This window comes from Protomyctophum parallelum, assembly GCF_964188405.1.
Source record: "Protomyctophum parallelum genome assembly, chromosome: 14".
Taxonomy (NCBI): domain Eukaryota; kingdom Metazoa; phylum Chordata; class Actinopteri; order Myctophiformes; family Myctophidae; genus Protomyctophum; species Protomyctophum parallelum.
Genome location: NC_139709.1, coordinates 34,832,576 through 34,857,433, shown reverse-complemented (window position 1 = coordinate 34,857,433; position 24,858 = coordinate 34,832,576). Strand labels below are relative to the sequence as shown.

General features: G+C 41.7%; 1 protein-coding gene across 1 annotated transcript; it reads right to left on the bottom strand.

Moving 5' to 3' along the window:
• Nucleotides 1-1,509: 1,509 nt before the first annotated feature.
• On the bottom strand, nucleotides 1,510-23,477 carry ccdc178 (coiled-coil domain containing 178; the record flags this gene model as incomplete). Its single annotated transcript, XM_083782406.1, has 19 exons — nucleotides 1,510-2,053; nucleotides 4,594-4,728; nucleotides 8,580-8,729; nucleotides 11,476-11,635; nucleotides 12,461-12,606; nucleotides 12,785-12,898; nucleotides 13,008-13,169; nucleotides 13,299-13,361; nucleotides 14,145-14,328; nucleotides 14,632-14,768; nucleotides 15,171-15,266; nucleotides 15,379-15,532; nucleotides 15,736-15,878; nucleotides 17,749-17,969; nucleotides 18,056-18,259; nucleotides 18,502-18,581; nucleotides 18,712-18,761; nucleotides 19,487-19,623; nucleotides 23,423-23,477. 19 exons carry the CDS (start codon nucleotides 23,475-23,477, stop codon nucleotides 1,898-1,900), a joined length of 2,547 nt encoding a protein of 848 aa, XP_083638532.1. The 3' UTR covers nucleotides 1,510-1,897.
• Nucleotides 23,478-24,858: the final 1,381 nt, after the last annotated feature.

The following is a 24,858-nucleotide window of genomic DNA, read 5'->3' as shown; positions in this document are numbered from 1 at the left end:
TTTTAACTCAAATCCTTGCTTCTGGGGGGGGGGGGGTCCCTGGAACAACATATTTTCAGATGGGGCTCGGCGGGCAATTACATGTATTTTTGGGGGTCCTTGACACGAACATGTTTGAGAACGACTGCCATAGAAACATGAGTTTCTATGTGTGTAGAATCGTCCTCAGGCCTAAATGGGTTAAAGCTTTTCATTTTAACGAAGTTATTTTACATTTCCCCAGCGGGACGCACACGTTAATTCTTACAAGCAATCATCAATGCATTTTCAAGGCCATGATGACCGACTGGTATTATTACCCTGGGTTGTTGTTCCACACTGCCCCCCTCTGTCCCCGCAAGCAAAGGAGACTTCTGACCTCTCCACACAATATCTGCATCTCTATCAAGCAGACAGGGGACCACTGGGGCACAGGAAGAAACAAACGAACACAGCATATATTGAATGAATGTCAAACATTAAAGGACCACTTCAGCACTTTTCAACCTAGCTTCATATAATAGGTCCTCACTAATAATCAAGATAAAATGGCAGAATCTTTTCTACTCAGTCTGTGTCTCATAGGAGGGCTGTGAGCAGTTCAGAAACCCGTCCACCAGTGACATCATTGATGGGGAATCCAAGCTAATCGAAACTGCAGGCTTTCTATTCCTGAAAAGTTGCAATGCGAAAATGGAAGCCATCGTTCTCACGATAATACAAATTTTGCAAATCTGCCTAACGATGATGTCACTGGTGGACGGGTTTCTGAACTGCCCACAGCCCTCCTATGAGACACAGACTGAGTAGAAAGAAATGGTGCCACTTTATCATGATTATTAGTGAGGACCTATTATATGAAGATAGGTTGAAAAGTGGTGAAGTGGTCCTTTAACTGTGAGACCACAAAGATCTGATTCTGAACGACTGTCAGGTGACAACATTCACACACAAAAAGGCACAGTGTGTGTGTGACCGTTCTATCGCCCGTGCTCATTTCCGCTTTGATGAAAACGGCAAACGCTTCAAATACAACAACAATAACATCTTTGAAAAATCTCATCTTACCTATAACTTTCACTGTGTATATGGAGCGGATATTACTGTTCTGTGTCATTAATATTGTGGGGTTGAAACATGATGAAACAAAAATCAATTTTCTCTAAATATAGTACAGTAGGTGTGTTTCAGTTGAGATGCCAAATTGAAAGCAGTGTTTCCCCAGGGTTCTTTTTAGAAAGCCAGTGGATAGTGTGCACAGTACAACATCCTTTTTGTGCACACTATTTACCCCTGGATTGCTTCAGGCTAATGTCTCAATAATTTTCACTCCTTTTGCAGGTCCTTCCCACAAAGGACTTAACTAATGATCCATGGACAAAATGAAGCATTTAAATTTATTCATTAATCATTCATCTCCAGCTCATTGAAAATGCTAAACTTCCACAAAATTAAGATTGAATATTGAAAAGTGATTGAGGGAGACAGCGTTCAGAGAGCGAAGAGAGAGAGGAGGGGGGGGGAGGGAGCAGACGGCGAAAACAAAAACAGGGGCTCCTCTGGAAGAAGAGGGTAGTCTTCACATGGGCATGGTCAAGGTGGACGAGGGGGTCCTTAAGTGCTAGTTAAGGTCACGGGGGTTTCACTAGTTGTAATTAGATCTCGGAATCTGGAGAAGCGTAGAATTTCTGTCAACACTGCCTGTAATTATTCTCTTTTCCAATTAATGGTGACATAGATTAATTATCTGATGAGGCAAAGCCAATTGCAATCATTCACCCAGCTAAAATTAGATCAGTCCTGACAGCAGCATGAAAGTCACCTGTTTCATTGTTATGGATTTGCTGCAAGTATTAAAGAGGAGGGATAGTGAAGCGTGCTGGGGTAAGTAAGTTGTCTGGTTCAGGTGAATGTCCAATTACACTCCTATCTGAACTGCAGGCATCCTCTCGTTCGGGCCGGCAGCCGCTGGACTGGCTTGTTTGTTCGCGGTGCCATCGTCGGCGGTAGTAGAGTCATCTGTCAGAGACTGCAGGAACGCGGAGATGCGCTGGATGGCTTTTGACAACTCCTCCTGTTTGAATAAAGGGAAGCAAATAGAATCAATGAATAGCGGGGCTAATTAAGAAAACAGTGACGTTGAATGAAGAGCCAGCAGCACTGACGGAAACACAGGTCGACTAATGGTAGCCCCCCTCATGCTGCTGACGACGTGGCTATGCAATTGTGAGAGTTAAAGTTACCAACTCTGTTCTTATTTTTTTTTTGCGGAAGAAGGAAGAACAAGTGGCTCCTGGACTGGTGAACCACGTGCGGGTTCAGTGCTCCTCTGTTTTAAAAAACCTCAGCATCCAGTTTTTCTATTAAACTGCCTGGCACTGTCAACCGGCTTGGGAATCTGAACCGGCCTAGCCATGCAGAAATTCTCTGACTAACAATTATATCAGAAACAGGATCTTGGATTACCGTCCCCCGGGAACGGGGCTAGTGGGCGTCTGCTCCAATCATTACCGGCCATTCAACAAGGCTCGGCACTAGCTCTCCGCTGTTAGCCATTGTCAATTATGCCATCCCTAGTGTAAACTGGCAGAACACAAAAACTGAACTGCCAGTTCTGGCAGCAGTGTAACAGGATGACAGCCCCCCCCCCACACACACACTTTGCCTCCCACATCCCCCCCTGCTGCTTCCCCCTGGCCCTTCCTCCCCTCAAGCTACTTCCAAGCAAAGTAACATTTGGCTTCTGATTTGAACATGCCTTTAGCCGTGAAACTACTTAACCTGACCTCGCTTATGTTCTCTGCTTGTGAGGTTAAGTGGACATGATGGATTAGTATGGGCCCCATCATCAGGATTCAGTCTGCTCCCGGTTTGTTCCGGAAAAAACAAAAAATTGTACCGGGTTTCTATTGATTTATTTATTATAAATTGGCAAGCGATATTGATATTCTGTGAATCGGGCAATTATGCAGCACTTGGATTCTTTAATCTGTGAAGTAACGTAACGATAGGAGCTGTTGTGTATATGCACACAACTCCGATTATCTTTTTGCGCTGTGCACTTAATGTCTGAGGGTCTAAAAAAAAAAGCTTGCATTGGCTGCAGGGTCTTTAATATTATTCACAGGGGCATTTTTATTTACTCATTTGTATTATGTTCTAAGCATACACTTTTTTGTGAGGTTGAAACCTGCAGCTGCATGGTGCATAGAGACAGTCCAGGACTGAACCTGTTTAAAGTGAGTGCTGCCTGCTCTGATGGACCCTGTGCTGGGCTGTGACGGGTGACGGTGCGGTACGCTTGAATACACCAGCTCTTTTGTCCTTCACACTCTGATGCAGCCCTCTGATGGCTCCTCCCCCTCCATGCCCCACTCCTATCCCTGCCTTGAGCTGTGATCTGCTGGGGCCTCTTCAGGCTGCATGGGCCGCCAGGAGACATGGCTGCTTCCTGTAATGTCTGGACCCAGACCCATCAAATACCATGTCAGCAGTCAAGGAGGGGAGGAGATTTAGAAGGAAATATCGCTCAGCGTTATTTCTCAAAAAGATACAGGTGTATACGGGGGGGGGGGGGGGAAGCCTAATCAAATCATATCAGTTCTGCCTTCTTTCAATATTATCTCAACTTTTTGGCTGAAATCTATACACAATAATATATATCCAGTGTCTATTTTACAGGTTTGGAACTGATAAACGTGTCCTTTTAGAGTTACTAAACTCTTACCACTATAGGGGAAGGAGGAACTACAGGAAATGAGAGTGTGGAGTTCCACAGTATGGTTCCATGCCACCTGCCTCTGCGGTAATGCAGGACAGGACATTTTGTATAGATTCATCACTGTCCCGCTGTCCGCTTCGACCTCATCTCACGTCACAGCACAGATTAGACACCGATTATCCACTAATTGAAGATCCTTCGCTTCTCAACCTTGCGGAATGTGGTCTGGTCTCACTTTTTATTCAGGAAAGAGAAAAGGTTACTTGACTCGACAAAGACGTTTTGCACCTTGGACACTCCTGAGCTTATGGCTTCTTGTTGAGCCAACTGAATTAACAGCAAACTCAAAGAGAAAAGAACAATAATTCATAACAAACAAATAATCCCCGGTTAAAAAAAATACAAGACACAAAACTATTCCATGACCAAATGTTGTGGAATAGGTGCGACCGGAGTGAAGGTATATATATAGAGTTATCTGGGGAGGCTGAGCTATCCCCAGATACAGGGTCACCGCATAGGCACTCTCACAGACACACCATCCATCACGTCAGTCTGTGATCTGATGAGTGGATGTATATAGAGTAAGACTGGCGTCTTTAACTCTACCATAGCAGCGATGCGGACAGCCCTGGTGAATGTTTTACTGTGGTATATTGCCTGCTCCCTGTGCCTGCATGGCCAAATAAAAGGAGGCATTAGGCAACTCTGTATTTTTGTTGTTGTTTTTGCTTGTTAAAATGTGTTTTCACTTCCTTGACGGGGCTCATACGTTTCTCAGAATCGTATGAAATTAACGTACTACCTATTGCATTTCTGTTAAACTTAATGGTGGCAGGTATACGTGTCTTCCCCCCCCCCCCCCCCCCGACCTATTTTATATGTACAAATACCTGAACTGTTTTTATTTTCTGGTTGGTCTCTTGAGAGAGAGCCTGGCAGTGGTCCAGTTCAGCCTGGCTATAGAGGCTGCGTTGTTTGAAGTATTTCACCATAGCTTCGTGCATCCTCTTCTGCAACAAAGAGAGCTAGGGGGAGAGAAGGCAGAGAAAAGGAATTGGTAAAGCAGGAGAGGAAATTAATGGCAGTGTTCAAGAAGAATGATGGAGGGGAATAGAGAAAGCAGTCAATAGCCCATTCTGCAGTACACGGGCCTGACAGGAATTTCACAGTCTCTTGGTTTCTCTGCCCACTCGTGTGCACTCATCAGAATCCAGTCACATCTGGCTGCCAGGATGGGGGGTTAATTTTCTCTAAATGCTTCAGCAGTTTTGTTCTAGCCGAGGCAAACTCTGTGACTGCAAAGCTGATGAGTAAAATATTTCTACTTCACCCAGTTTAACTTTATACCAATCCCCTCAAGACATATTTTACACATACACACGGAGTCATGAACCCCCCACCGAAACCAGAAATTATTCCCAGTCTCTTGGAAAGACATGCTGCTCGCTTTATTATTTGAACACAGTTTCCAAGCAAAGAGGTTTAAATTCTGATAGATGCCATTGCTCTTTCTTTTTCTCCTTCTTCTCGTTTCTCTCTCTCCCTTCATCTCTCCACTTCTTTGCTACAAAGCTTATCATTGCTTGGCAATGTGTTCCCCAGTGCATAGAAAAACTAAAGCGAATTAGCTCAGCCATCAGCTCCTGCAGGAAAAAAAGACAATAACAGGAACGCTCTTTATGGTGTACCCCGTTAAAACCCAGGAGCAGCGAGAAACAGCCACATAAACAAGGCAGCTCTTACATGTACAGTAGAGAGAGACATGAGAGGTCTTGCAGGAAGAAGAGCAAGGACCATTGGAGGCAAAGTATCGATGTGATTCTTCATTTTCCTCATTTATGATACGTACACACACACGTGTGTGTGTGAGTGTGTGTGTGTGTGTGTGTGTGTGTGTGTGTGTGTGTGTGTGTGTGTGTGTGTGTGTGTGTATGTGTGTGTGTGTGTGTGTGTGTGTGTGTGTGTGTGTGTGTGTGTGTGTGTGTGTACTTGTTGCATTCAATGGAGGGAACCAGGATTGGAGGGCACTTTAGCCCAATTCACCCAAAAACACAGCTAAGCTAACTGGCTAACATGCAGTATTCTATCTCACCTTGCATACATGACAACAACACGTCTGTTTTAATACGCCATCACCTCACATCCATGATACATCCGTTTTAGTGATGATGCCCTGAGGAATTATTGACATTCAGACTAATCTGTCCTCGATCTCCCTATACTTCTTTGAAACGTTTAATGGGCCTCTATGTGATCGAGACCTTTTATTTTGTGTTTGCGAATATCTACAGTCTTATGTTGGATTAATTGAAATGTTTAGCCCAAAGACGGTATTTGTACAGAATAATTAACACAGGGATTTGGAATTGCTCTGAGGAAAACAATTATTTGATATTCATGTATCATAAGTTATATCAGAGAGAATACTTAACTGATACATGACATAATAACGAGACAAGACAATTAGCACCTGCTTCTACGATGACTATGCAACTAATCAGAATATGTTGAAATTCTTCCGCGCTACAGTCTAAACGGTACAACAGTACAACTTTTGTATTACTGACACGTTGCACTAAATGCATGAGTACATTCTTTAATGTATAATGTGTAGCAGGCGGCCCTTTTGGGAGCACAAGTGGATTCTTTCCATTCAGTGTTATATATATTAGGGAAGTCTGATGTCAAGATAATATTTCAAGGATAGTTTAGAGATAGCTTTCCTTGGCTCCCTCTGCTGAATATCAACCAATTTACAGGGCTTTCCAAACGAATTAACACTTTTAACATGATTCGTGTGAGAAGTCATACACTGTAATATTGCTTTTAGCTATCAAAATGATTCCAACAAGGCAAATGTAAACTGCAAGGCGGCTTCCAAATTATGGGCAAATCAGTTTAACACAATTGATTCGTGGGAGATAAACTAACAGCAGTCTGATATATATTCTCATATTTTAAAGTCCCATTTCGACCGGGGACGATTCTACAAATGTCTTCTAAATCCTGACAGTTTTCTTGAAAAACCCATTTTTCTATGTTTGTCGTTCTCAAAGTTGTTCATGTCAAAGACCCCAAAAACTATAGCCTGTGTAATTGGTCGCCAACCCCCCATCTGAACATATGTTGTTCCAGGGACCCCCCCCCCCCAGAAGCAAAGATTTGAGTTAAAAACGTTCACTCTGAAAGAATATATTTTGCGCCACATTTTCATGATTTTTCAAAAATAGCTAAAGCACAACATAGTGCTTAAAACACCAAAAGGGGTTCCCGCCCAGAATGGGTGAATCACTTTCAACCATGGTGTCCCTATTTTGGGCAAAAATCTTCATTCCCCTTCCCCAAAGCAGCAGATCTAACAAGCTCACAATGTGTCCCATTGTTGTGAGGCAATGTGAGCTTGTAGATTAGACTTTAGATCTCACTACCTTTGCGCAATAAAATAACGTACATTTATGAGTTGCAAAAACATGCATCTAGATTTCATTATTATTATTCATTATTATAAACAAGTTATTGTTTATAACTTATAAACAATATAAATGATAAGATTGTTTAGGCACAACATACTGTTGGTGAGAAACTGCTGTTATGAATTTGCAGAGTTGAAACAAACAAAAATGGTGAGGGAGTAAAAGAAAATCAGGCTTTGATCACGAGCGTGGCAAATCCTGTCCACAGGATTTTATTTCTGCATGCATTTCTCACTTGATAACATTCGTGCAGTTAGATGAGGAATTGCTCATGTAAAGGTATTAGTAATTTGGGGGGAGATACGATGTTGTGTTTTGCTCAAAGCAAAAGGCAGTGCTGGTTGGTTTGGTTCCTCTCTGGTGTCATGGCTGTCATGTGTGATTCCATTTCAGCCTAAACGGTGTCACTGACTATGAAGCCGAGACTGTTCGATGTTGTCCAATTGTCTTTTTCAACTAATCAAGATCAGCTGATTCTATTTTTAACATTGAAAACCAGGCCCGTGCAGAGAGTGTTAGAGAGGCCGGGGCTGACATCCCGTTAAGAGGGCACTTTTTGGACAAAAATAGCAGATCCACAAGCTCACAACGCGTCGCGCTGCGACGCGTTGAGAGCTTGTAGATCAGCTAATTTCGGGGCGCAACCCTGCACTCTTTATCTACTGGAGATGCGGTGTACGACATGGATTTCGAAACAAATTAGTTCAGGAGACTTCGGGAAGAAAAAGCAATTCTCCTGAATGCTGCCTTAATGGCATGGAAAGGAGAGGAGGGCATTTGCATTTCTTTCACCGTGTAGTAAATGCTGCATTCGTGGTCTGGAGAGGGCAGTTGTTTTACAGACGGGTAAAATGTGTGCACGTCTCTGATTGTTAACATTGAAAACGCTCCTTTTTCTGAGAAAAAAGTTTTCTCCCTCTGATCTTATGCTGTGTTTTTAACAACATATGGAGGTTAATGTAACCCCCCATATGTTGAGATCTTGTAGATCTGATATTTTGGAAAATGTTTACCAAACAGTAACAGAAAGATAATGAAAGTGTTTCACCTTGGACTATACCTAAAAATGTACAGTATTTACATGTACCGTCTTCCACCACCCGTCATACTCCCCTGGGTGCAGAGACTACATAGCCCAGCATTGCATTATGTCACATCCATCATCCTCCTCCACTCAAGTTATCTCATCGTTATTAGTTTGCTGCAGTTACCTCCTCATTGGGTGCCCAACTAAAACCGAGCTGGAAATTACCGCCCCATGCAAAGCAGAGCACACCACACCACACCAGTCACTTGGCAAACCTGGGCAGGCCGAATAGAATACACTAGAAGAGAATAGTTTTACACTAGCATACAACCTGTGTTCTACTTGGATAAAATAAATAAAAGGGGGGGAATCTTACCTGTGTTTGGAAATGAAAAGATATCTCAACGCGGTTCTTCTCGTTCAACACACGCGCCGCATCTTGTCTGACTACCAGAAGGGTCTTCTGGAGATCTCTGTAGTGCCGCGCCAACACAATGTTCTCTTTCAGTGCCATCTTTAGTGCTTCCTATACGAACAACAAAAAGCAACACAAATGAACGTCTAGATTGAAATGAACATGGATATTCAGCTTCATAGCATATGCGTGATGAGAATTATTAACCACTTTAAGCCTATGTATATATTTTTTCTGCAAAACATATTTGGTGTAATGGGGGGGGGGGGGGGGGGGGGGGCGGAGGGGGCGGAGGGTACCAGTACAGAGCTGGCCCGGTCCGATAAGCATGACAGAATTGGCTTGGTGTGCTGGGGCTGATATTTTTTGGTGCCTGTACTGTATGTATGAGGCCATAGTAAAGCCTGCATGGCAAAAGCAAGCTGCCACAACGTACAGCAGAATGAATAAGTGCTGAGGCAGCATGATGTACAATATGGCTGTCAAGACACATAATGAGTGATCAAATGTATAGATCAATGTGTCCATGACTCTACAGCAATACATGCCATAATGGAGAGATACAGAGGGAAAGGATTTTTGCATGCTCGAGGGATCTGAGAGTCAATGCAGAAAATAATGGTATAGTATAGTAACGGCATGGGAGGGGGGGGGGGGGAACAATGTCATTTTGATCTTTAATACGGTCATACCAATTCCAAAGCATGTTCTTGGCTAAAAGAGGCAAACAACAGCGGGCTCTATTTAAGGAAATCAAGTAAATAACATGTATACGAGGGAGTGTCTCGCTCTGCATGTCCGCCTTTCATCTGCACATCCCCTTCCCAAAGATTGGATGTGCGGCTAGTGAATATCTCAACTCTACCTGCAGACATAATGAAGTGTGTCTCTGCAGTAAAACAGAACAGCACTAAAGTGATGAGTTTAACCCAGCAGAAAGAGGGGCTGTAAACATGACAAATGCCTGCTATTGATTTCAGGTTTAATTACTCCATGCAGCACTGACAAAGCCCATCTGATGCTGTTGTGAAGTGTAAATGGAACAAATTACACTTCATTGCCCATAAGAAACTGATAGCGTCGGCAGTTTGCATTGTTTACTTTGTCCTCGCCAAACGACAGGCCCTGATCAAATTAACAAATGGCCATGTGTCTGAAAGCAGACACCTTTGGAGAGGGTGTTGTAGGGATTAGAGATGACCAGAGATTGTGTTGGACCAACAGGTCACCTGATTCCATCTCACAGAACACAATATTGGTGTCTTTCCGAAGGCATCTTCAGAGAGTAACTGACTTGAGCAGGTGTTAAAAAGCGACTACACAATCTGGTACACATTGCATTAAACGTGCCCACACAGATGCATCATGTACTGTCTGTACTCGCAATCTCGCACACAGAAACATACTCTCTAACTCACGCACGCACCCACGCGCATGTGGCATGTGTACACGCACGCACGCACACACACGCACACACACACACACACACACACACACACACACACACACACACACACACACACACACACACACACACACACACACACACACACACACACACACACACACACACACACACACACACACACACACACACACACACAAAGCCATTAGTAATACTAATCAATTATATCTGACACTCACAACTGAAGAATTAACATTTCTGGAAAAGGAGGTGGGGTTGTAACCTACAGGGGTTTATGGAAGTGTGTCCTATGCAGTCAGCAATTTTATATGGAATCTTGTATCTGAAATTGTCTGGCCATTCCACTTCATGCACGATGATTTCCGAACAGTTAGTCCATCTTATTATGTTATGCTAATGCAGACATTATATGTGCTTTATATTGAACGCGCGCATTGATCAAAGTAACCAATTTCCCTAGAAGTTAACACTCTCTCGCTCTCTCTCTCTCTCTCTCTCTCTCTCTCTCTGATCTTTTTATTTTGGTGAGGTGCATTGTTGTTTTCCATTTTATTCTGTCAAGTGAAAAGACTAAACCCCTTTTTGCATGGGTGACTTTTATCTGGCTAATGGGAGTTGTGTCTATGAGGAAGACTTCTAATTCTTAAATTGTCTCACGCCAACAACTTCTTTAAAGTTGCTGCACTTGGATGCATGGCAGCTTAAGCTCCATTGCCTTTTCTTGTTTTGAACTAATGCATTCTTGATCACCGTTTAATGAAACTATATACCACATGGCGATTTCACATTAGATAAGCCATGTGAAACCCCCATCAGCAAAGAAGCTCTGGCTGGGGCTGATAATCCTGCAGATGAAAACCTTACAATAAATAGGGGATTCTATTACAAAAGGACCATTTAAATATATGCTGCTTCGTGCACCGCAAACTGCAATGTTTATACAGGCAAATATTTGTGAGGTGACTAAAAAACAAACGAAAAATGATGTTTTTTCTTATATTATTGAGGGTTGAAGCTTGCATTGAAATTCCGATTTTAAATCCAGGCCTTCAGGTCACCAAATGGGCCAAGCACCCACCACGCATCATCAAATCTGACCAGAAAAAAGCCTATAAGAACAGTGAGTTGTCATTTGGGAAAAAGCACTTAAACAAGATTGACCATGGCTTGTAATTTTAATTGCTTGCTTCTCTTTTCTCTTCCCAGAAAGAAAACGGCATTTTCTTCTTAAGAAAGGGATTGTGACCTGTAATTCGGTTACGCTAATCCACAAATAAACAATAAGATTTCTCTCCAGCTTGCCTTTGCCAGTGTTTGGCACATGGGCCTTATACACAAAAAGTACAGCATGACAGTTTTCCCCCCGTACCATGTCACGTTCACAAAAAGAGTTGGGATGATATTTCAGTCACAGTAGCATTGTGGTTATACCTTGGTGTCTTCCATTTTCTTTTGTCTCGCTGCCAAATGAGTAGTATGTGTCTTAATGGATTGTTGCGTCCGTTGTTGGTAGTCGTTAATATCAGACTGCAAGGTGTTCATTATGAGGGTAGCTGATTGGTTTTCAAATTCCACAGTATCAAGCACATTTCTGAAAGCAGAAAAGAAAAGTGAATGCTTCTCGACGTCATTTTAAAAATATAATAACAATACAGTGACAAAAAATGATGGAATAATGGAATATATTAACGTGTTCTCAGATGTGTTATTATCATGAAAGTTTGATGTGCTATATCAGTGGTTTTCAACCCTTTTCATATCAAGGCCCATTATTTCTTGGACATTTGAGCCATGGACCATTTAATTTAGCATCTCAGACCCTAAACTTTGAATATCTCGATTAAAATGAAAAAATAAAATCTACATTCTCTAATTGTGTAAACTTCTTGTAAATAATAAGTAATGCAGATCGATGTTTAACAAATGTTACTCTTGAGATTGATCTGTACTGTACATAGTTTTCATATAATGATCCACTGTATTTGTTGTATAGTTAATTGAAGAATGTGTATTCATTGTTATAAGCTTATAGACATGTGATCACTCAATCAAATGAGCTCACCACCTGCTGCTATGGGTCTCATCCCTATTAACGAGGGCGACTGTGATTGGTCATTGTGTATCTATGTGTGTGTATATAGCTGTGTGGCTACCTATTATCAGCAGATGCCTGAAGAAGGTCTTTGGCCGAAACGTTGCCTATGAATAAAGTTTGTAATTCAAGTGCAGACGGAGTGCGGGCCTTTGTGCACTTTATGTGCATTTGTCTGACTCTTGAGAGTCAGAAAACACAAGAGTTAAAGATCTAAAAGGGACCATTTGTTTACCAACTTTCCATCTTTTATAGCCATGGGAACCACCTGGAATCCCCTCAAGGACCACTGGTTGAAAAATCACTGTGCTTATGGATTCTTACTGAAGTTCATCTATGATTTCTGGCATTGCTGCAGCTGTTTTTTCCATGTTATCTGATGCAGCTCTATACTCTGTGGACCTGTTTGACAGGCTACTGATCCTGCTCAGAGTCTGGTCATATCTCTTTATTGTTGCTCTCTGTAACTCCTGCAGTACACAAAGAATAGGATTCACGTTAAGATATTCTACACACCTTGGTTGCACCAAATGTTCACACACAGCGCAAAACTGTTTGCCCAACAACAAAATGACCGACTGGCTTTTCACTGAACAAACCTGACATTATCATTGCTTTTTTTGCAACCCATAGCATTGCCTGATTTACCTTGACAGCAGTCAGCTGGTCAAATTTGAGTCTTTTCTCATTCTCAAGGCTGTCTGATATGGTCCTGTGCTCAGACTGGATTTTGTGCACTTTCTCTGTCAAAGCCTTGATTTTCTGAAAGAGACATAATATGCAATTAATTTTTTTGTACATGCAACTGTTTCTTTTTATCTGAGTGTGTGTGTTTTCAAAATACCTAGAAGAACACGACACATTTTTGTACCTGAGATTTATCATTGTAAAGTTTCCGCAGTGCCTCGATTTCCGTCTCCAGGTCTTTCATAGCCGAGGATACATCTTCAAATTCCTTCTGAAGTTCTTGATTGGTGAGCTCCAAATTTAATCGCTCTTGGTGTAACTCTTCAGTGATCGTTGCAGATTGACTCTGATGTGAAGAACATTATATGCATATATACATCTCGTATAAAGCCTTATTATTTTCATTGGTTACATTTATAATTCAATTATACGCTGTTGTTTTATTTCTGTAGTGACTCAAGTAGCAGTAGTTTACCTTAAGCATTGCCGCGCGTTTCACCTCACCCGTCAGCTCTGTTTTCAGGCTTCCTGTCACTTTCTGCAGCATCCGAGCATTTCAGTAGGGAAGACAAGTCACTCCATAGTATTTAACCACTGAAACCGTATATACTTTGTTGTCTGGGGTCCCCAGGGGTCTATTGGCCCCCTCCTTTTCCCCCTCTATACCAAATATCTTTGGGAAAAATCACCAATCTACAAGCTCACAACTAACACCAGGGACATGCAGAGAGTGTTAGAGGGGCATGGGGCTGAAATCCCGTAGGAGGGCACTTTTGGACAAAAATAGCGAAAATAGCAGATCTACAAGCTCACGCTCAAGCTTGAGAACTTGTAGATCAGCTATTCTCGGGGCGCAACCCAGCACTCTTTAGCTAGTGGAGATGCTGTGTACAACATGGACTTCTAAACAAATTTGTTCAACGGAAAATACTGTGTTCAATTTCAGGAGACTTCGGGGGGAAAAAAAGCAATTCTCCACATTGCAATGCATGACTGTGTGCATGTCCATTACAACATGCCCATAACAGGGATGCTAGGGTTACAGTGGCTAATAATGTACACAGCATAGTTGCGAATGCAATGAACACTAACTATGAGACCTAAAGCAGAACATGTCTGTCTGTCTGTGTGTCACGCTGTAACACCACCCGCCCGCCACCAGAGGGCGCAGCTGTATCACACACACAAAACACACACACACACACACACACACACACACACACACACACACACACACACACACACACACACCCCCCCCACACACACACACACACACACAAACTTAACTTTAAAAAAAACGGGTGTGTATGTTTCCACTAACCCTGGCCTTCTGTTCGTCCATGAAGGTGAGCTGCTCCTGCTCCTCTCTCCTGGTCTTGATGGCACCATGCTGGGCTGCAACCTGGGTCAGTTCATCTTTGGCGCGGTCCCTCTGCTCTTCACTCTCACAGATCTCTTGAAGCATGGCCTTCTTGTCCATAACATTCTGCCTCACCGTTTCTTCACTATATAGACACAGAAATGCAGATGCACACGAGCGAGTAAATATACCCAGAAATGACCTTGCAACAAATGAAAATGACTATAATCCAGTTGATGGAACGCGACTTTGCTATTGCTGCTCATGTCTTGTACTCTGGGAATGAGTTTCATTTGAAATTGTAGAGACACGAGTATTCTGAAGATCGATACCCATTTCACCTTTTGATAATATGTAATTGTGATGTATTTTCACGGTGAAATGATTCTGCCAGAGTACATGTTTCATGTGGTTGCAGTGGTCTCATTTTCAAAGTGATTATCTATACCTCTTGGACATTTTCAGCTTGTAGTCTTGGACTTCTCGCTCGTACTCTCTGCTGTCCTCTTGGAGTGCCATTAGTGCTTTGTGTTTGCAATGGAACTCCTCTTTTAAGCGAAACACCTGTTCCTCCCCATCCAGCTTCTGGAAACAAGGAACAAGTTAAAGTTAGAGTATCAATGCAATTGTGACAACAACAGCAAGGCTGACTGGATTCTGTGTCGACTAATAGCATTCATCTCCGGCTTGATACCTGTGTTGCATGATTGTCATTCCTAGCTCTCTCTGCACTCCATTTCCTTATATTGCAACTATCTACAGTATTAACAAAACCTCAGTGTGTGTGTGTGTGTGTGTGGGGGGGGGGGGGGGGGGGAGACTCCCATCCAGGACAGGCTTCAAACGTGCGTCTGAAGGAGGAGTCTGAGGAGACTTTATATTATATGATAGATAATAGATATTATATGACTGTATAAGTTGCAATATTTTCTAACAAGTATAATATATCTTTACAATACGGCTAAAAGGTTATATGAGATTACTTACAGCTTTTGTAATGGTTTCTTGTAACTTAGTTAGCCGCTCATTCAACACGGCTGTCTTTCGGACTTCTCCCTCTATTTCAATATTCAGTTTCAAGACCTATACAGTAAAAAAAAAAGCCAGAAAGGTGAATTAGACTAGTGCTGTCAGCTGTGTGAAGTCAAGCATTGTGTGTGTATTCAAGCATATTGCAGCACACTGTATCAGTTACCCGGTCACTCAGAGATGTCTCGCTCGCCTCCATTTCAGGAATATGCTCCAATATGGCTGCACACTGCTTTTTCTTATGAGCAGCCAGTTGTTCGGCATCCTTCTTGTTGGTACACTGAACTTCCAAATGTGCCTTCGACTGATTTAGCTCTTTTCTGGAAATAAAAGGAAAAACAAAATAGAAAAAGACACATCATGACCATGTGTGTACATGTACCACCATGTGCATATGATGATGATGTAACTATATGGCTTATGCTTCACAGGGGATGCTTTTTTAATACCTTCCAATTATTTGGCTTCTTTGATGGTGATGCCCTTTTGTTTCCATTCATGAAGTAGACCCTTTGATACTCACCGTTTTTCAGCCAGCTGATTCCCGAGGTCCTTCATTACTGACTCCATTGATCTCCTTTTATTGTCCGCCTTTTGTTCATTCTCCTTTAACTCCTCCTCGGCCAAATGCAGATACTTGTGTGTTCTCGTGCTCATTTCATCAGCCTAAAACAAACCGTACATATTGGTATTGACTTTATAAACACACAGCGCAGTGGTCTAATCATGCCCTAGCTGTTAAAAGGAAGTGCTGTGACTCCCATGGCGGTATGCATCAGTGAGGCCATCAGATAAAAAGGGGTTAAAACATATGTATAATCGGTATGTATCGGTAAAGTATGGTCTCACAAAGCAGTCCTTGCTGAGAGAAGTGGCGAAGACATAAAATAAAATAAAGTTTAGAAACGTGATGCAGTGTTTAAAAATTGTTTGTGTATGGCATATTTATGGTGTTGACACAATATGCAATTATTCTTTATCGTAAGGTACAGATTTGTGCACGCATCGGATCCGAGCATTAGTCTACTACTGTACCCTTGCTCTTAGAGCAATTGTATGATGATTGTATTTTGGTAAACAGTGTCAGTAAACACATTTTGCCATAAATTATAATTTATGAGTAAAGCAATATCATAAATAGAACTTTTCTGTGCATACACCTTCATTTGATTGCTATAGAGTTTATCGGTCTGTCTGCCGTTAACAATTAGTTTGTTTTATTGACAGTTGAAGGAAACAGATAGCCTACATACTGTACAATGGATACTATATGCTGTATGTACTGTACCACCATTGCATGAGCTTCAAACCCATGTAAACAGCAAGCGGATGGTTTCCCAGGAGAGTGAATTAGTTCCCTTTCTCACCAAATTATCCTAGTGTCTAGTACATTTACACAACAGTATAAATGGTTGTGATTTTAAAAACAGACGGTGAGAGCCACTGTTATGCAATGATGTTAGTTGTCAACATTGAGTTGAAAGGTAGGGTTATTTGTGATGTTTTTTAGTTAAAACAAAAAGTTTAAAGCTTAAAGCTCTATATTCTGATAGTAATCATTGTTACAGTAGTCCCCCATCTCTCCAGCTCTTCAATAAACAGATTTTTTTTCTCCAGATGGGTTGATAATTTCAGCCAATAATGAGAGACTATACTTCATAAACTTCATTTATTTTATAGTGTTCCTGTTCCAATGTTGTCTGTTCATTTCATTGTGTAATTACTTCCAATGTCACTTATTTATCCTATCCTGTATGAGTTTGCTCTTCTGATAAAATTGATATCTTGACGAAAACATTCTGTTAACTAAAGAGCTGGAGAGCTGGGAAGAACGCTCACACTCTATCTTTTATAAAATTGTGTTGCAGATTAAAGGTATATTCATTGATTTCACTCAAAAAACCTTAGGTTTCGTTTTTGGCCTGGGACCCAGCCTTTCGTCCAATCAGGATAGAGAGTCAAAAACGAAACCTAAGGTTTTTTGACCCCCAGGGGTTAACTGGGGACAGGGAGGAACTCCTTATATGGTCAGCACACTCTATAGTAGGGAGGATTATCACAACAAAACAAAGAAATAAGTGATATTTGAATTAAGTGAAATCACTGAATATACCTTTAAACATTTTCATAGATTTCATAGATAGCTTAATTGAATCATCAGTGTTAATGTTTTTTGTTTCTTCCCCAGAATAAGTTCCTCCAAAATAAAAAACGTCTGAGTTTCTGAGGCTAAGTTCCTCCTATCACACAAAGATTTGGCGACCCCCTTGTAGTATCTCTGACTCTGAGGACCACCTAGTCTTAGGGGTACCAGACCTTGTTGAAGACCCTTGCTCTATAACAATGATATAGCTAGAGCTATTTAACACTTATTTTAACAAAACAACAATATATGTGTTTTGACTGCTAGTTTTCTCATCATCTTTTATAGGGGCATCACAATCCCTGTACGTTGTGTTTCAAAGCAATCGCTCCCCAACACACTCACACTCATTGACACACATTTCTTATCAAGAGCGTTGTCTATAGACTATACCTCTATTTGGGCAGTGCTCATTTGGTTCAGGGCCTCAACCTCCAGCTCTAGCTTTTCTTTAACAGCAGGACCATGTTTTTTGACAACGCTGATGTCCTCATGTAAGCGCCGGTTCAGAAGCTCCATATGCTCCACTTTCTCCTGCACTTGCTCAAGCTTCTCTTTTCTCCGTTTCAGGTGCCACTTGAGCTCAGCGATGTCTCTGGTGCAAGCCTCGTGCTCTAAACAAATGCAAAGATATATTAATTATATAAAATAATGGGAAAGTTACAATAATACAGAAGAGCTGTTTGGAGAGGGTATAAACCTTTTTGGACTACAAGAGGGTACTCCTGTTGCTTCCATAACGAAAAACTGTCAACTTTACTCTCCAAAGCTCTCTTGGTTCTCTTCTCCCTTTGAAGAGCCTCCTCTGCATCCTGACGATCAGCCTCCAGACGCTCAATCAGATACAGAACTTCCACCAGTACATCTGTTGTTTCCTTGCGTAGCGGGGGCAATGGGCCGCTGTCTGTGGGAGAGATTGCCAACATGAAGATTCTCGCACTTGAGTGTTTATGTATGATCAAATCATTATTAACCTAAAAGGATGTTGTGTGAAACTGTTTTAGAGATATATATACGGTATACAGGAAATCTGAGAAAAAGAAGAAGAAAGAAAATGGGCTCTTATTTTCAATATGCATGTGTGCATGGTGAGTTCTGTCCATGTCAGCCTCAAACAGCCTCATACAATTAAATACGTTATTTCACCTCTCGCACCGAGTCCAATGCCTTCGATGAACAACTCTGTAGTTACAAGGGATTTGATATCGGAGTCATGTGACTGAAACCTGGTTAAAGAAAAATGTAAGAACCTTAGATATGGATATTATGCATAGGGTTAGTAATGACAATTAGGGAAAAAAGTAACTGTAATGACAATTGGACAAAATGACAAAAAGGAGGTGAAACTTAATTCACCTTAAATGTTTGCGGTATGGCTGTTTCTCATGTGGCTGGAGATTTCCAGACTGGAGGAAAACAAACAAAAGGATGGGGCAAACACATACAATAGTGCTCCATTTTCGTCACTGCTAAACCCCTTACCCCTAAACTTCTTTGCTTTTTTTTTTTTTTACTATTTTGCTAAACATTTTTGAATAGTTAAAATGGCCAGTCTACAAGCTCACAATGTGTCAACGTAGATTGGCTAGTTGAACTATTCAAAAATGTTTTTAAAAATAGTAAAAAAGGGCAAAGAAGTTTAGGGATAAGGGGTTTAGCGTTGACGAAAATGGAGCCCTTTTGTTCCTCCAGGTAGATTAGCTTATTATACTTGTAACGTATCAGATGTTTGATCACTACCAGTAGTGGACAGTAGCGACAGTAGTAAGTACATTTACTTGAATACTGTACATTTTTGGAATATTTAAAACAGTTGTATTTTGCAAGCTGATGACTCTCGCTCCGCTACATTTAAAATATGGTAATTTTGACTCCACTACACTTCTAGGAAGGGACTCTTAGGACTGAAACTTGTATATAACATATACTGTATTATGAATGAACCACTTAAGCCATATTCCAAAAGAGCAGAGCACACTGTGAGCTTATAGATTTGTTATTTTGACAATTTTTGTCATTTTCTGAAAATGCCTGAAAGTTTGTAAACATTTCCGAAAATGTAATGTGTGCTTTTGAATACTTAATAGATATACTTTGTCCACACTGATCACATCTGACACCAGCCGTTTACCTGTTGACACCAATTCTCCACCTTGCTCTTCAGCTCCTGGATGTGGAAAATAGCTTTGTTGACACATGGCGAGGGGGTGTTAACCAAGGCACATCTGCGACGTCTGCCGGGGCAGACGGCTTGAAAATCTTCTTGATCTTGGGAGATGCACAACACTGACAACTGAATTTCAAATATATCACTTGGAGACATTTATTTTGAGCGATGCAAGTCAACAGTTTACAGCCTCTCCGGTATGGCAGAGGAAATACAGTATATGTACTGGACTGAAATCTCTAGTAACTCACTGAATCAAATCAAAAGGGAAAAAAGACCGAATTTGAAATAATGACTACCGGTACACCTTTTCTGTGCTTTCAATTTTCTTTATATGTTTTAAAAAAGATTCAAGATGTTTATTGTCACCCAGATATAGTACATGCATTGTGGAAAAACTTAGGTTGGGGATGCTCCACAATACCCATAAATATAAAAACTAAATAAATCTAAATAAATTATCTATTAATAACATAATAATATCTTTCACCATATTGGAGTGAGAGAGTAGAATCTCAATCAACTAGTTTGAGAACCTTGAAGCAAACCCACAGGCAATATTCTTTGTGGTGAAAGGACGCCATCTGGCTGCCAAACGACAAGCAACACGCCAACAGACTATATATGCCACAGCCAGCCCATTCACAGCTACTTTGGACAGTTATAGGACATTTTGAATAAAGTGACAACCAATGTATTTTACAATTCTATTTACATACGCAAAGTCTTCGTAAATAAATGTAGAAACAAAATCAGATCATGTCATACTGTATGTGTATTGCTACCTAATTTTACTGTGTGTTTCTTGCCTTTATTTGACAGATACATAGCAGAGAGACTATGGAAATAAGGAGAGAGAGAGAGGGTAGTGGAGTGACATACAGAAAATGATTCGTCCTGACGGGAATCGAACCATGCAGGCCCAGGGACTTGATGCTACAGAGCCAATGTGGTACACGCCCGCCACTAACCATTTGGCTATCCGGTCACCCATGTCACATTTAATCATATGATGTATGATGCGTTTCATGTTATTCCATAAACTCCTCATGCACAGACAACATGAATGATACTATGTCTGCACCTCTGCACGATGCATAATATCATGCAAGAGTGGATCAGTGCTGGCAGTGTGAAGCTGACAGCAGTAGTTGATATTGACACCAAAATGTCAACAAGATACAAAATCTCCTGTGTTCTGCAGGATTTCACGACACAGTGTCATAATCACGGGCCTCTGTCTGACTGTATACAGTGCGCCCCCATGAGATGATGTGACTGTTTGCCTCAGTGTGCCTCTGCGCCCTCCCTTTCTCTGCTCCAACTATGACCCAACTGGGTCATATTATGTCGTGTGTCAGGTTCTATGCCAGTGTTATGTTTAAGTTCAGTTGTTGTGTTAGTTATTTTGTGAGTGTCCTCGTAAATTATATCGTCTTCAACTCTTCATCTTCTACGTTTGTTTGAGTTCCTGCACTTGGGTCCACTCCTAAGTTACACCAGTTCCTCACTGTTTGATAACATGACGTCACCCCGCTTGCGTGACGTCATCTAAAACTGAAGTATGTGCGGGTCTTAAAGGCTTTGGGTGCAGTGGGCCTTAAGGGCTATTCATAGTCTGGCTTTCGGTGAAAAGGTGACCACCGAAAACTACAACATGACAGTCACGCCACGGTGGTCACCGGTCACCTAGCCTCGGTACCAGGCTTTCACTTTGTTGGTGCAAAAATTGAAAGCCTGGAGGAACGCATTGGCCGCTCTGGTCTAAAAGTGGGAGTCAACCCTTCCGGGTGGGCGTCGCTCCAAATGATGTGACGTAGCGCTGCACTAGGGGGGAGAGGAGGGGCCGGGGGTGACGGACAGATCGATGAGATCCAATCAGGGTGCGCGTCAGGGTGCGCGTCAGGGTGCGCGTTTTTCTGAGCCGCGACCCTCCCTTTTGTGATGTATTCCCATGCTTTTGTTCTTGATTATTGTAAGTCGCTCTGGATTAAGAGCGTCTGCTAAATGCCTAAATTGTAAATTGTAAATTGTAAATTGTAAATTGTAAATTGTAAATTGTAAATTGTAAATTGTAAATTGTCCCATCTAGGCCAGAAATGTCTAGCGTTAGCTCAGGCTACCGGTCACCTAAAGGCTCATTCATAGTCTGGATTTTCGGTGGTGAGGTGACCAATGCTCCGGTGGTGAGGTGACCACCGGAGCTGAAATAACGTTGAGTAAAAACAGAGAGAAGCGCCCGGATGGTGGCGGTGGTTTGCTCTTCACCGCGGCTCGTGACGTCATGTTGTAGTTTGGTGGTCACCTAATCAACGAAAGTCCAGACTATGTTTAACACATATCTCTCTGTTTTTAGTAGGCTACTAACCACCGTTTTGTTAAAACAGAGAGATATATTCACCCCAACACAGAGGTGTGTTGGGGCGACATCATGTTGTAGTTTTTCCAACCACCACGGTGAGTAGGTGATCTCCTAAAAACTGTAGTATGCATGAGCCTTTAGGCTCACCTCATATTTTCTCACACACCAGCAACTATAATGGAAAAACGGTACAAACATGACAACCAATTAAGCTCAGCTAATCAGAGAAGCCGACAGGTCGGAGTTATAGCCAATCAGGGAAGCTGGTGCCTGCATGCTGCCAACACAACAAACACATTGACGCAGAGGCACAAACGTGATGTGAAGCTCGGCCAATAAGGTAAGTCCTCGGGTCGGGTTGACCAATCATGGAAGCTGGGTCCCACACCCCCAGACCGACCGATACAGACATTCACAGTTTTTCAGTCCTCAGAAATATAATAGAAAAGTATATATAAGTATCTCAGGAAATACTGTATAGGACACACATGCCAAGAGTGAGGCTGTTCAGACAGACGGTTACAGGTTTTGTGAATTTATAGATCTTCGCAAAAGGCGAGTAAAACATTTTGAGTCCACTGTATAATTTGAACAATTAGTTTACTGTGTATAGAGTAAAAAACTAAAAACTAAAAAAAGGGAACAAAAGTAGCCTAGGCTATACAGCATAATGCCCCTTTTGGAGTCCCTTGTGCAGTTCTCTGTTCATCTGCAGTATAAGGCATACATTTTATATCAACCTTATTATCCATGGCTGGTATCAATTATAAAACAATTATAGCCATTATAATAACCAGACAAAACCCTTGAGGGTCTGCAATAGGATATAGCCTGCTGCAAATCATTTTGATGATTATATTCTTTAAGTATTTATTTTGTTAATTCCATTTCAAGCAGGTGGCTTGAAAACACACACACACACACACACACACACACACACACACACACACACACACACACACACACACGAGAACGGTGAGCCACCACAACACATTCATGCAGGAGAAGACGACGGTAGGCTATCCGGAGAACTCGCCTACCAACTTAATTTACATTGCATTGAATTGAGAGAGAGAGAGAGAGAGAGAGAGAGAGAGAGAGAGAGAGAGAGAGAGAGGAGAGTTGTTTAGAGTTCACAGTAACACTAGGTATAGTAACAGTAACACTATAGAGAAAGTAGGAATGCTAAAAGTTTAAACACCAAAGTACCGAAACGATGTAATTCATTAATAAACAATTCCTGGTAGGCCTACTTTAACAATATTGGTATATGTATTCACATACTCACCAGAAAGACAGTGGGCTGGCAGGATGGGGTTCCTTTTGCCTTGCATCATCAAATCGAGTCACAACACAAGTATATGCATGCTCAAGCACGTGTACCAGTATACTGAATTACTGACGCAAACGCGCGCGCACGCACGCACGCACACACACACACACACACACACACACACACACACACACACACACGACAAAATCAAACAAACTATAGGCCTACACACTACACAGTCAGTAGTAACAAACACAATACAAACCTTGTAGATCATTTCCTTCTCTTGAAGGGAATCTAAGGGGTTCAACTTCAGGCATCGGGGTAACAATGTTGAATCATCAGTCAGTCAGCACCTCTGCAGGGGTCTCCTCCTCTCCTGGTAGGCTAGAATATTTAGAAAAAGAACATTTAAATTGTTAAACTGCAAGTCTGCAACCACAGAAATCTGAAATAAAACATAATCATTTTTAACATTGGCTATTTCATTACGTTGTCAGCTGTGTTGTTAGTTGTGGCCAAACTTGCCTCCCACGTTCTGGATGCTGTGAGCCAAGTTTGCGTTAAATTGCCAATGAAACTTTAATGAGTTGTGGTCGTTGTCATGGCAGAAAAGAAAGTGAGAGCAAAAAAAAGTTGCTGCTACTGTATCAACTTACTTGTGAAATGGCTCTTATGTGTTAATTATTATTATCCTTTACCCGAGAGCCGATTATCTGGCCGAAGTTAGGCCTATCCTCCTACTGCAAAGTTTGTCCCGGCTAATAAAGCAACAGTGGCAACAATGTATTGTGTCTCGCGACCGTTGAGTTAACGTGCTGTCAATCTCCACTCAGCATTATGCTGCGGTTGCCTAGCAACAAGCAGGTTCAGAGTGAAAGTCGGGGCTGCATTCAAGACTAATGACTAGAGAACAGTAAATTCACTTTCTGTTCAGCTGAGCCAGCTGCACGGGTGAACCGAACCTTTGTCATTGTGTGTTGCACAATTAACTTTGACACATAGCCTACATTCAATAGGCCTACGTTTATAAGTAGCCTACACTGTAGGCACAGCAGGTTTATACAGACAAAGACAAGACAAGATTAATGTCAGAGGCATGTGAAAAGCCTATAATGGAAATCCACATAAAAAAGAAAAACTTTGCAGGCGTTACACAACATGGGTATTTTATTTGGATCGCAAATAGAGCAGCTATATTGCTCTATAGGCTATATTATAGCCCTGAAGACAATGCACGTTAATTTGATATTGGTAATAGTCTTGAAATGAATTCTAGATAATTGGGAGAGTTGCTCACTGAAAATGATTGATCTATCAAAAAGAAAAGAAAAAATAGCATAGGCCCAACACTAGATTAATTAATTACCACTTTCAGACAGCGTTAATCTCCTTTGTTCTCACAGCAAAACATATGCAGCAGGATTTGGATTAGAGACAATAAAGTATAATACAAATACAAATCGTGAGAGGCAAAACTGTGTTGAGTTGAGTCAGTGCAGTCAGTGCACAGTGTGGAGGTGTGTAGCCCCCCCCCCCCCCCCCCCCCTCAAGTAAAATGTGTATCCTAGTACCAGCCAGAAGAGTAGACAAAAACTGACGCAAGTGAAGAGATTCCGCATTACGTCATCGCAGAGGCCACATACTCGCTGGACTGCTCTAGTCTAGTGCGCTGCTGCTACGCCGCTCCACGAACATTTC